General features: G+C 35.1%; 1 protein-coding gene across 3 annotated transcripts in view; it reads right to left on the bottom strand.

Annotated features, from left to right (window-relative positions):
* Nucleotides 1-12,940, bottom strand: part of Swt1 (Swt1 RNA endoribonuclease) — a 368,135-nt gene that overhangs the window by 187,929 nt on the left and 167,266 nt on the right. For all 3 annotated transcript variants that reach the window (XM_090396646.1, XM_090396647.1, XM_090396648.1), the window contains one exon: nt 10,439-10,570. In XM_090396646.1, the coding sequence (XP_090252772.1) occupies nt 10,439-10,570 (132 nt within the window). The remainder of the gene's footprint in view (nt 1-10,438; nt 10,571-12,940) is intronic.

Raw genomic sequence — 12,940 nt, 5'->3', positions numbered from 1 at the left:
ACTAAAATCTTTCTAAAGAGAAGGTTGAGGACTGGAGGAAGGATTGGTATTTCATACTGTGGAAACATTAGATAAGAAAGTGTGGTGTATATGTTTAAGTACTGCTGTAAGAGAAGCCTCACTGGAACAAAGGTTATAGGCTCTATCAGTTAGAGTTTCGATGATACCATATTTTTTTTTGGGAGGGGGATGAGAAAATTTGTGAATGTATCTATCTTTGTGGGTGGGCTTCCTGTATATTGAAAAGGGCAAGTTACCCTTGGATTAGCATGTTAACAAGATGTCTAGAAAGGCAAAACTATTATTAGTTTCTTTTACCATGGTAAAGTGGATTCTAGAGTAAAGACTATTGAGGTGAGAGATGAAAGAATCTAATGTGTCTGGGCCATGAGGTCAAATTGAGACCACCTCATAGACATAATTTAACCAGATAGAAAAGTTGAAAGGGGTCGAGTTAAGAGCTTGTTTTTCAAAATATTCCATAAAAAAATCGGTAGGGGGGGGGGGAACCAGTAGAGGTACCCTCTGTTATGAATTTTATGCTTCCATGAGAAATATTCAGAATGGATAGCAAAGGAAAGGAGATCAGTAATATCAGGAGCAAAAACTTTTTTTTATTATAAGTGATTGTTAGAGGCTTAATGGAGTGAAACAGCGCTAAGAAAGGATTAAATTTGGAATCTGCAGCTGCTCTGAAAAATCAACCTAATCTAAATAAATATGGTTGCATAATACTTCCCAAAATATGGAAAACACTAATACTTCAAGATCCCAGTTTACATCCTAGGCCATCAACAGCTGCCCACAGAGGGTGCCCCACCTAGTCTGGACTCCATTCTTTCAGTTAGATACTATGTCTCAGTGTCACCATGTCTGAGATGAAATATTGAAGAATTAAATAACATTTTTAATCCTTACATAGTGCTGTTTCACTCCATTAAGTCTCTAACATAAGTTTCTCCTGACACTTAAGCCATAACACATGGATAATAAATTGGCCTTGTTATATCAAGTATTAATAATTCCATACCGTTGAGAGGTGGGGGTGATGTGACTATTTGTGAATATATCTACGGGGTTATGTTTTTTCTGTAAACAGAGAATGCAGGAATCTATCAAGATGGCATGCAATTAACCTATCTAGGAAGGGAAGACTGTTATCATTTTCTTTTTCCTAATGTGAACTAGATCCTGAGATGTTGATTGTTTAGGTGTGTGAAAATTATATTGAGAGCATCCAGGTGATGCAGCCAAACGAAGAATCATCAATACACACACATCAGATCACTGTACGGACTCCTTAAAAAGGTTACCTCCTGACCTGGTGATGCTGCTAATAAACTAAAAGCATATAATCCTTGACCTTGAATTTTAGGTAGTCTATATACAGGGTGTTCGGGATAAATTTGACAGTTTCGTAAGGAAAAAGAAAATCTTCTTTGTATCTATTAAATTTAATGAATTGACAAAAAAACATTACAGGCAGAGTTAATTACAATACTATCAACAAGATTTACTCAAAATAACCACCATTAGCATCGATCACAGCTTCAATTCTGCTTCGGAACCTCGAACAAGCTGATGCTACAGTCTCCCTGGGAAGGGCCGCAAAAACTGTTTTAATTTTATCCATTAACTGGGCTTTTGTATTACTGGAAGTGCGATTGGTGTCTTTTTCAACTGCACCCCATACAAAATAATCCATGGGGTTAAGGTCTGGGGAGTTTGGAGGCCAAACATTTGGACTGGTGAAGTCGTAGAAATTTTCAGACAACCATTTTTGACTTTTCCCAGAGGTGTGGCAAGGGGCCGAATCCTGCTGCCATACATACGGCCTACCATTGGCTACCCTTGTTATCCAGGGCTTGACTACAGTTAGCAACTCCACGAACAAAGCCCGAATTCCAATGCCAGGGTTCTTCAACACCTGTTCCTGCAGATTTGCGAGGAATTCTGCTGTACGAACGCAATCAGATCGTCTGCTAGGGATCTTTCTTCTTGCTACATCCTCGTAGTCACCATTGCAAGTCTCTAGTTCATGCCTGATTGTTTTTACTGTATTCAGGGAGCATTGGGCAGCAGTCGTAATATCCTTATTTTGATGGCAGGCACGAATCATCATGATACAAGTTATTCTCTTCCATGATTCAGGTGGGTTCCAGCTATCCATCCTTTCTGACATCTTGTATATGAATGAAGAAGGGTCCAAACTTTTAAATGAAGAGAAGTGTGTGTTAATACATGTAACTTACGGAAAAATATAATTAATTATAAATATGTCAAATTTATCCCGAACACCCTGTATATATATACAGGGAGGATCACCTAAAATTCATAAACAGAATGCCATTACACTCAACTGTGCACACCAGTGATTCACCCACATACAAATTAGCCAAAGTGCTGTCACAATAGAGTCCGCGTGGTTAGCCTAGTGGCTATGCGCTTCGCAACCATATGCCTGGGGAAGGAGTGTCCTAGGTTCGATTCCCGTCGGTGACGTGAGGAGCTGAAGGATCTTCCTCAGTCATAGCCAAGTTAGCCAGTCTTGGGCGTGGACAGCAGGGTTTTTTCCCCAGTTTATTCTGAGGTTTTTCATCCCGCAAAGCAGGCAAACTAGCCTTGAGAACTCAACACTACAGGCCATAGGATACACTAGGGCATAAGGCTAACCACCTTATCCTGTAAACAGAGCGAGGTCCGATGATCAATGGACCCTCGACACCGCAAGGTAAAGGTATAAGGAAGATGATGATGATGATGATGCTGTCACAATATACTGGCAACATTCCACACATAAAAAACACAGCCCATTTTAAAGACAGTATAGAAATTTCACACTCCAATACATTGACATTATGGTTAGTTTCAATTCCCACTTAAAGACACTTTAGTTCTTATTCAAACTAAATTTCCTCCCAATATTTCACTATGAACTCTGGCTATTTCATTTGGAAAAGAAAATTCTACAAACAAATAGAGGAGAGAGCCATTGGTTCCCTGCTCCGTCCCCCCACTTGGTTAATTTCTTCATGGAAACATTTGAAGGAGAAAGCTCCAAACTCTGCCAAACAGATCCACTGTTTAGTTATGCTTTGTTGATGATGTCTGCATGGCCTGGATGCTCTTAACATATTTTTAGCACACATACATAAACAATCAACATCCCAGGATCCAGTTCACATTAAAAATAGAAATTAACAACAGTCTCCTCTTCCTAGATACATTAATTACACACCAGCCAGATGAATCCTTGGCAATCTCTGTTTAGAGAAAAGCCACACATACTGATAAATACATTCACAAACAGTTACATCACTTCGCCCTCTCAACAGTATGGAATTATTAATTCCATACTGTTGAGAGGGGAAAATGGTGTTGTGATTCTCCACTGAACTTCACCACCTTCACAAAACCTTTACCAAGTTCAAAAAAATTTAAATATCCAGAACAGAGACTACACTAAAGCTATCACTATTCCACATATCCAAGGTAGAGGACCAGCAATAGCACCTAGACCTGTCAAGTGTTTATCATGTCCCTTGTAGTTGTAAACTATCCTACTATAGCCAAACAGGCAAGACAGCCAACGTCAGAATTTCTGAACATAAGGACTATATTTGTTTCCATCACTACAGCTACTCGGGACTTGCTGACCATGCATTGGACACCCACCAGAGAATACACTGAAAGAAAGCCGCTTTTCTCCCTCACAGTAAATATAAATACGAATGACTTTTCCTTGAATCTGCTTCTGCCTTAAGAAAGTACCCTAACCCTGACAAATTTGGTTGCATGAAGCTGCCCAAAATTTGAGAAGTTCTCATCCTAACAGCCAAGGATGCCCAATTTAGCACACCAGGGGACACTATTTAGGACTTTAAGCCCACTCTCAGCTGACAAGCTTCATCTTCATTACTTAGTGTAGTGCCTGTGTACATGTATCTTATTATATTTTGTTCCCTCATGATGGAAATTTGACTCTGCTGAAATATTGGAATATTAATTCAATCTATCCTGTACACCCCTTGAGGGTACATGGCAGGAATTTGATGATGATGATGATGATGATGATGATTTATTTTAGTTAATATTCATCTACATTGTAATTTCTTTAAAAAACAGTTACTCACTTTAATTTTATAAGTAAACTCAAAGAAACAAGCACACACACAAGGATGCCGAAGAGAAACAAATAAGAATACATAGTTAATTAGCCAAAAAATTTATATGAACCTGGAAAACAGTTAATCAGTGAGCTGCCACTTGGCAACTCACTGATTAACTGTTTTCGTGGAACCCTATCTTAGGCATCTAAAGTTACAACTTAAGCTTCCTGTTAGTGTCCACAGACATTGTGCTTCATAGCTAGGCTTTGTCTACCAATTTGATTGTTAATATTTAGATAATTCACAGACATTATTAATTGGCTCTACACATAAATTATGAATGGAAAGGACCTTAATATAAAATATTAGTTAAACATTTTTAATATACGGGTCAGGTCTTACATTTCCATCTTCTCAGGCACCTTTTACTGTATGAATCTATCTATATCTTGGTCTTCCTCTGGGTTTTTTTTCCCTGCCAACTTGGCAAAGAATGCTTGTTTTGCTAATCTTTCCTCTCCCATTCTGTTTATGTGACCATACCATCTCAGATGGTATGGTCACATAAATTCTGCTAACACATTCCTGAACACTAACAATGGCAAGTTCTTTCCTAATATCCTCATTTTTAATATGATACTATATTGATGTAATCTGTTCACTCCACTAATATTTCTCAGAACTCTCATATCTGTGATTTCAGACTTTGACCAAGTATTTTATTTCTAACCCATCTCTCAGATCCATAAGTTAAAATTGGCTTGAACACTCTTTTGTATACAGCTAGTTTAGTATTTTGACTAATTTCCCTCTTATTCCATAAATATGTATACATTTTTTATATTTTTATATTTCATATCTATTCTTTATATTCTTTATTCTGATGATGATGACTATAGTATTTCTATTAATTCTTACCAAAGTCTTCCCATGATTTTTTTAGCCTACTTTTACATGTTGCTTCACTTTCTGACATTTTTGCCTGTATTCTATCAGAGCACACATTGACTTACCAGGAAATTTTGATATGCTTTCTTTTTGATGATTGTCTCTAACTTACTGAGTCATCCATAAAGTTTGAATCAATGAATGTTTTCTTTGGAGACAATAGGAAATTCATTTTTATTCTGCCCAAATCTAAGTAGTGACCACTTCCTATTTTAAATACCCTGTGTACTCTGCTGTCCTGAACCAACATGAAGATATTGCCATCAATAATAACACAGTCACAGTATCTTCTCTCCATATGAATATGTGCACATCTTTACGTTGGTATCAATAATGATTAGTCCATGTCCTAAACGGAAATCCAGCAGACTCTTACCAATATTATTAGCATTGCAAAAGAGTAATACTAATAATAATGGCAAGCAAGTACCTGGTGTTTCTTCCAAATTTTTTCAAAATATTTCTATATGTCTGGTATTCATTTCCAACTCTACCATTAAGATTTCCAACAAGGACCAACTTTTCTTTTGTGTGTATGTGTGTATTAGATGCCTTCTCTAGTTACCTGAAATATTCTCTACCTCTTCCTTAGTAGAACCTCCTGTAGGATCATATGCATAAATAAGTTTCATTGATCAATCCTCCATCTAATGTTCTCCCACATCACTATTTTTAAAAAAAAATGGCTGCCATTCAAGATGATGATTTTGGTATTTTGTGTTGAATACCACAGCTACTGTTCCTTTTTCTGGATCATTATTGCCAGATGCTCATATCTACTATTTAAAAGACTTTAACCTTTTTTTTTTTATCTTCTTTGTTTCAATAACTCCAATTATATCAACTTTGGATTTCTCTAATTCTTCTACCAGTGACACAGAATATATTCCTATAATTAAACAGAGTGGGTGTAATGAATCATGAAATCAAGTATGAAACTGCAGAGAAAGAGAACCGTATTCAGCACTGCATGAGGAATGTAATCTATAATCCCAGAATGTGATGGGTGTATTAGTAAGAAAGAGAAATCAGTATATAGTCAGTCCTCATGTTACACAATAGTCTTTGTTGCACAATAGCTCATTGAAATCCTCATGCAATATCAATAACAGAACTTGTTCGAAAAATAGGGTTAGGAGTAGACCACTCAAGATGGAACACATATTCAAAACCATAACATTAATAAACACAATAAATAATCCTAATAAAATACTTCTTGGACAGTTGAAAAGTGTTAAATTTCTAATTAAAATTTAATCATTTAAATTTAGGTTCTTACTTTAAAAATCGGAGAATTTTGTTGCACTTATAACTGTACCTGTTAAAAAAACTTTGCTTTTATTTTCTCAGCAATTTTTTAATTGTGTTTTTATATTATTATTATGCTTTTATTGTGTGTGTTAAAACACACATAATATCACATATTCTTTCATTTTTGTTCAAAGAATTTCAGAATTTATTACTTTTTTCATCTATCAATGTTGCTTTTTATTTTCTATCTCCACCTGCAATTTATCATTAGCAGCATGCTTCTTTGTTAAAATTGTTTCAATTGGTTTATTCATTTGTTGAGAGAAAAACATGGTTAAGCAATAATAGCAACAACAACAAGGAGACAGGCTCATACACATAAACATTCACCAGAAATCTCATCACCACAAAATGGAAAACAGGGGAAAATTCATGAACAATAAATTGTCAATTTACTTGTTCGTGAATTGTGCATGAGTGAATTTTATCAATTGTGCACGAGTGAATTTTGTTTTATAAACACGTGTTATACGAAGACTGACTTTACGAGAATAACTGGTAGAATAATCCTAGAAGAAAGGGTATGTGGAATCCCAGAGACAGCACATGGGTGTTGTCTCTAGGATTTGAATGTTGTTAAAAGTAAAACTGCAACAAAAGGATTTTCTTTTAAACAACATAAGACATGACTGAGTTTTATTAGCACTGAAATCAATAAAGTTATTAGAACTCCACTGAACAACAGTCTGGAGATCAGAAGTGGAGGTACTAGAAGTTGATATTCTGATAGTTTTGTTGATTTGTGTAATGTAAGGTTTGTCACATGAGAAAACATAGTGCAGTTTAATGTTAACAGAAAATTTGATTTTGATTTGAAATTAGATCACTGAGGAACTCCAACATCATTTGAAAGTCTGAGGATAAAGATCTTTCCAACATCACATGCATGTGTAACCAGGCAGAAAACTTGCAGCCCAGTTGCAGAAGGCAGATCATATGATAGAAGCTTACTTAATAGGCCTTTGTACAAAACATAATGAAATACCTTAAAGATATCAAGAGCATTTTTCCATGTCATTCATTTAAAAGTGAGTGATCAAGAAGATCACCAGTTGATTGACAGTAGAAGAATCCATAATTGTGACTGTTTAGAAGTTGAGAAATTTCCAGATTGCACAAGTTGAGTGTTAATGGTGTCCTTCGCTACTTTTGAATGAAGGAAGATGAAGTGAAGGAAATTGGCTGGGTCTAATGGTAAAGATTTGTTGCTCCATCCCCCCCCCCTTTTTTTTTTGGATTATATTGAATATAGGCTAATTTCCAGTCTAGGATAAAGCTTAACATCAACCCCCACATAAGAGTGGCTGAAATAAACCTATAGCACAGTTGTCATATTCAGACAAGATAATCTCTTTCTGGTAAAAAATTAAATTAAAAGAAAGGGGGGAGGATTTAATCAAAAGAAGATAAAATACCAAGATTGTTATTGTAAGAACTGGAAGAAAGGTAGGAAGCCAGTGGCAAGAAAAAGAAGAAAACTAAGAAAAGTAGGAGAATTGCTTTTTTTTTCTTTTTTCCTGTGGGTATCAGACCATCAGAGCGAAGAAGAGTTGGACAAGAGTGCATGACTGCTGTTTTGAAAAAAGACAAGTATCCTGCTATCAGATGTGTTAATAATTTGCTTGCAAATTCTTCAAGCTTTTGATATAAATAAAAAAGGAAGGTGGAGATTTGGATAAAAGCGACATGTAGCATACTCCATTATTCTATTATACAACCCTAGCACGTTTCTTTGAAACACTATATAAAGGAAACATCTTGGAAACATTAGACACAAAAAATTTAAATGGTATGAGGAATGAATGTTTCATACCAGTAAGAAATGTTTCAGTGATGGGTTTGGTCAAATGCTTGGATCAGAATATTAGAACCAGTAACCAATGAGACAAAATTACAAAGATCACTAAGCATTCTTATAATGCAAATAACAACTGGATGAAAGCAGTTGTGTGTGTGTGTGCATTGCTCCAAGGAAATCAATTAGATTGTGGTCTGAATGACCTAGAGAATAAGCATGCCTATAATATACTTGGATCACTAGTGATGAAGAGATTGGATGCTTATAAAGTGGTATGCATTATCTGGTATTCTGAGAGGAATGTGAACAATCTGTTTGAGATCACTAGCAATACCAAATGCTTTGGCATCCCTACCTACCGGATCAGTGCAGTTGGAATTGCATACTTTACAATTTCCATGGAAAATGACTTCACTATTAGGAAAGTTGGGCTGCAGAATATCATAATTTAAAAGAAAGAAAATTAAAAAAAAAAAAGTTCTGAATGGTTGGTGGCATTAGAAAAGTGACAAAGTCACCAAATGAATTTGATAGAATGAGACAGAGAAAGTCTTAGCCAAAAAAAAAAAAAAAGACTAAAAAAAGAGATGCTGCTGCATTGGAAACTCTCAGACATATCACAAGTTAAATGTGTGCACAAAAATCACCTATGAAATAAAAAGAATTAGATGTAACTGGGAAAGTGATATAATTAATTCCTGAAGAAGCAGCTTATATTTGAATTTCTGTTAAGTAGGTATGGTTTTTCATATTACCATAGTTTGTCAAAGGTGAACTGTAATTGGAAAGGACATGGAATATGTAGTAATTAATTCTTTACTAAAGTTATATGATATAGAATAATAATAATAATGATAATGAGTAGTAATAATAATAATAATGAATTCTTCACTTTTCTTCCTATGAGAATTTCACCAACCTCTTTCGAAATTCGTCACCTGGGCAGCACCTCACAAATACTACTAATCAGCTCATGTATGACTATAAGAAACACCTGACAGAATACTGTATCGACCACAAAACCTCTTTAACCATTTACATTTGATCCAGTATACTACCTACAACTATCTGTGGAATAACTGTTTTAATCTGTACTCTCAGAAAAATGCAATGTCATGGCATGTCTCTCAATAATAAAATTTCTTATCAAATAAAAACCGAAATTCATGAAGTTCAGAAGCACAATATTTAAGCTAAAGAATAAATTGAATTTTATGACAATTACTATCTATATAAGATGAAAAATCAATTTATGCATAAGCTTAAGATAATAATTTAATAATAATTAAATAAAAAATAATAATTAAAGATAATGTTTAAAGATACCGATACCTGTGGCATAACTATAAACAACAAATTACACAATAACCACAGTAATTAACTTTAATGAAATTAAAGTATAGATATTTCTTACTGAAAGTAACAGTACATCAAAATCAGGGCGTAGAAATAAGCAAATCAAAGAAACAGGAATACAAGGTGTATACATCAATCAGTTTACCAATTAAAAATGGCTGCTATGTACTAGATATTAATATATTGATAAATAATATTAAAACTATTTTTGATATTTACGTAAAAGAGGCATTGGGCCAAACCTGAGTCAGAATGATTGTCTCTCTCTCTCTCTCTCTCCCAAAAAGCTTGGGAGATTCTCATTTTCTGAAAACATCAAAAATAGTTTTAATATTATTTATTAATATATTAATTTCTAGCATGCAGTGACCACTTTTAATTGGTAAACCGACTGTCGCATGTACCTTGAATTCCCATTTCTTTAATTTGCTTGTTTTCTACACACAATGATGATGTAGTTATTTTCAGTACAAAATATCTGTAATTTAATTTCATTTATGTTATTTACTGTGGTTATCACGTAATTTGTTGTTGTTTATAGGATAACAATTATCTAATTTTCTGTTTCTTTCCTCTTACAGTTCAACTAACTGATCATTCATTTTAAACACACTAAAAATTAAAAGTGCCAATGAATTAAAAATTCAAGTTTTAATAAGTAAAAACAAAATAATACAAGTTTGCATTATTTTGTTCTTTCTTCTAAACAACACAAGAAAGAACTATTCATCAAAGTAGAATTAAATAATAATTACATGCAAAATCATTCTATAAATAGTCACCTTCTTTATGTGTTACTTTTCTCCCTTTCTTTATTAATATGTTGCTACTATCCATTTTGTAACCCCCTCCCTCACCATTCTATTAATGCATTTCAATATACCTAGTAGAGAAATAAAGTGAATTATTTACTTACTTTTACTTGTTCTGAAATTCACTTTAATATGTTCAAGTAAAGAATCCCTCGTATGCGCAATAATATTATTAATCAGTGCTTTGTTACACAAGTTTTTGTCATTAGTCAATAATACCACATGATCCCTGGATACTGTAATAAAAAAAAAAATGTAATGCCATATTCCTAAAATCTCTCTTAACAATCTCTCTTTGTTTATAACAACCAAAATCTTAAAATTAACGTTAAAAAAAACTGGTCACTCATTACTTAGGAGTACTCATTTCATGGATTAGTTAAAAGTATCTGGAGATGAGGATGAATGATGTGTAGAGTCATAACAAAATGTGATATGAAGGAAAATAAAGCTTCAAACCAATTACTATACTGTAATGACTATACTTACTAATTACTATACCAATATACCAATTAATATACCAATTACTATACTGTATGAGTGTATGAATGAGTATAATATGCCTGAGCGAGTACGAAGGACAACAAATCAGAATGGGATAGTTAGCATAAGGCATCAAAGTAGGGATGGGACTAATGGGCTTCTGCAATTCATGTACACTAATGCCAGGAGTATTAGGAACAAGAAGGAAGCGTTTTTAGCCTTGGTTGGCGCTTCCAGGCCACAGGTTGTTGGTATTACTGAAACATGGCAGATAGAAGATAATAAAGCTAGTGGGATTGAATGCAACAGGTATAGCGTGTTCAGGAGTGACAGGGAGAATAAAAAGGGGGGGGAGGAGTGTTATTGATGATAGCTGATGAGCTACAGCCAAGGAGAATAGAAGTTGAATTGCAGGACAGAGAAAAGAGCACATTTGAGGCCATCTGGTGTGAGATTGTGGCTAGCAGAACTAAATATACAATTGGGTACTGCTATAGACCAGGTGATGGAAAGGATGGTGGTGACAGTATGCACAAGCAAATAGAAGAAATGAGTGGAAGGAGGGTAATTATTATGGGAGATTTCAACTATGGTCGCATTGACTGGAGTGAGGAGAGGACACATGGGAGGAAGGAATTGGATTTTATGTGGTTATTAAGGGATAACTATCTGCGACAGCATGTAATGGAAAATACTAGGGGTCGGAGAGTGCTTGACCTAGTAATTACATCTGAAGATTTGGCTGTAACAAATATGACCAACATTGCCACCAATTGGTGAGAGTGATCATAGGGGCTTGACTTGGGAGGTGGCTAAAGGTGTGGAATTTTCAATTAAGACAGGGTACATGTGGAATTATCGGGTTGGAAAGTATGACAAGCTTAGGAGTTTGATTGGTTCAGTGCCATGGCATGTACAACTGCAAGGACTAGAAGTTGATAGTGCATGGGAGGCAGTTAAGAAGTGTTTGCATGAAGCAATGGCTGACTGTATACCAAGAGTCTGATTAATAAATCAAGTAGGGGTTAAATGGATGAATAACACCATTAAGCTTGAGCTGCAAAAAAAAGAAACAATTGTGGAGGAAATTTAAGGAGAAAGGTGACCAGCAGGCTCAGGAACAGTATAAAGCTCAGGCCAGGATGGTAACAAGGGTGGTAAGAAAAGCAAAAGCAGATTATGAAAGAAAACTGGCCATGCAGGCTAAAGAGAATCCCAAACAGTTTTTTCAATATGCTGCAATTAAAAGGATAAATGTTCATGTCAGAATGATTTTAAAAAATACTGAGGGTAGGGAGGTAACCGAATCAGTTGATATAGTGGAATTACTGAGCGAGCACTTCGCAAGAGTATATCATCCAGGTGGTCACATTGCAGGAATGGAAGAACCAACAGCTTATACTGGAATTGTAATGAATGAAGTAGAGGTAAATAGTCTATTACAGAACCTCAATGTCAATACATCTGTGGGATTGGATGATATACCAGCTCGTGTCGTACGTGAAGCAGCTAAAGAATTGTCAGTGCCCTTGACCATTTTGTTTAATTTGAGCCTCAGGTCTGGGTCAGTCCCAAGGGGGTGGAAAGAGGGGAAAATAGTTCCGCTGCATAAAGGTGGTTCCAAGGCTGCTTTGAAAATTACTGGCCAATCAGCATAACAGGAATCATTATCAAGGTCTTGGAGAAAATAGTCAAGAGGAAAATACAAGATTCGATTGATGAAAATGGGATACTGAATCAGTGACAGCATGGTTTTGGGAAGGGTAGGTCATGCCTCAGTAACCTGCTCACGTATTATAACACGGTGAAAGGACGTACTGTCGGAGAGCTCCTGAAAGATTTGTGATTTTTGTTGATTTATTAATATTTTGTTAGATTTAATTGTGGAATTTTAGTATATTATTGTAGTTTTATTAGTGTAGTTAGTGTACTCAAGTGTTTTATAACATAATCTATGTCGGGAAGTCGCCGCTAGAGGGATTCGTAGTGTGTAGTGTTCGTGAAAGCTCCTGATAAGATAAGCGTTATTTTCAGTTATCGTTGATAAATTTACTTTAATATTGCGTAGTTTTGTTGGCCTTGCGTATCTTAGTGCGTTTTTGGTGTTTATAATTTATAATTTG

The sequence above is a fragment of the Typopeltis vanoorti genome, chromosome 8 (genome assembly GCF_054136105.1).
Source record: "Typopeltis vanoorti isolate ZY-2024b chromosome 8, IOZ_Tvanoo_1.0, whole genome shotgun sequence".
Taxonomy (NCBI): domain Eukaryota; kingdom Metazoa; phylum Arthropoda; class Arachnida; order Uropygi; family Thelyphonidae; genus Typopeltis; species Typopeltis vanoorti.
The sequence above is the reverse complement of the archived record's forward strand: the minus strand, read 5'-3'. Positions and strand labels throughout refer to the sequence as shown.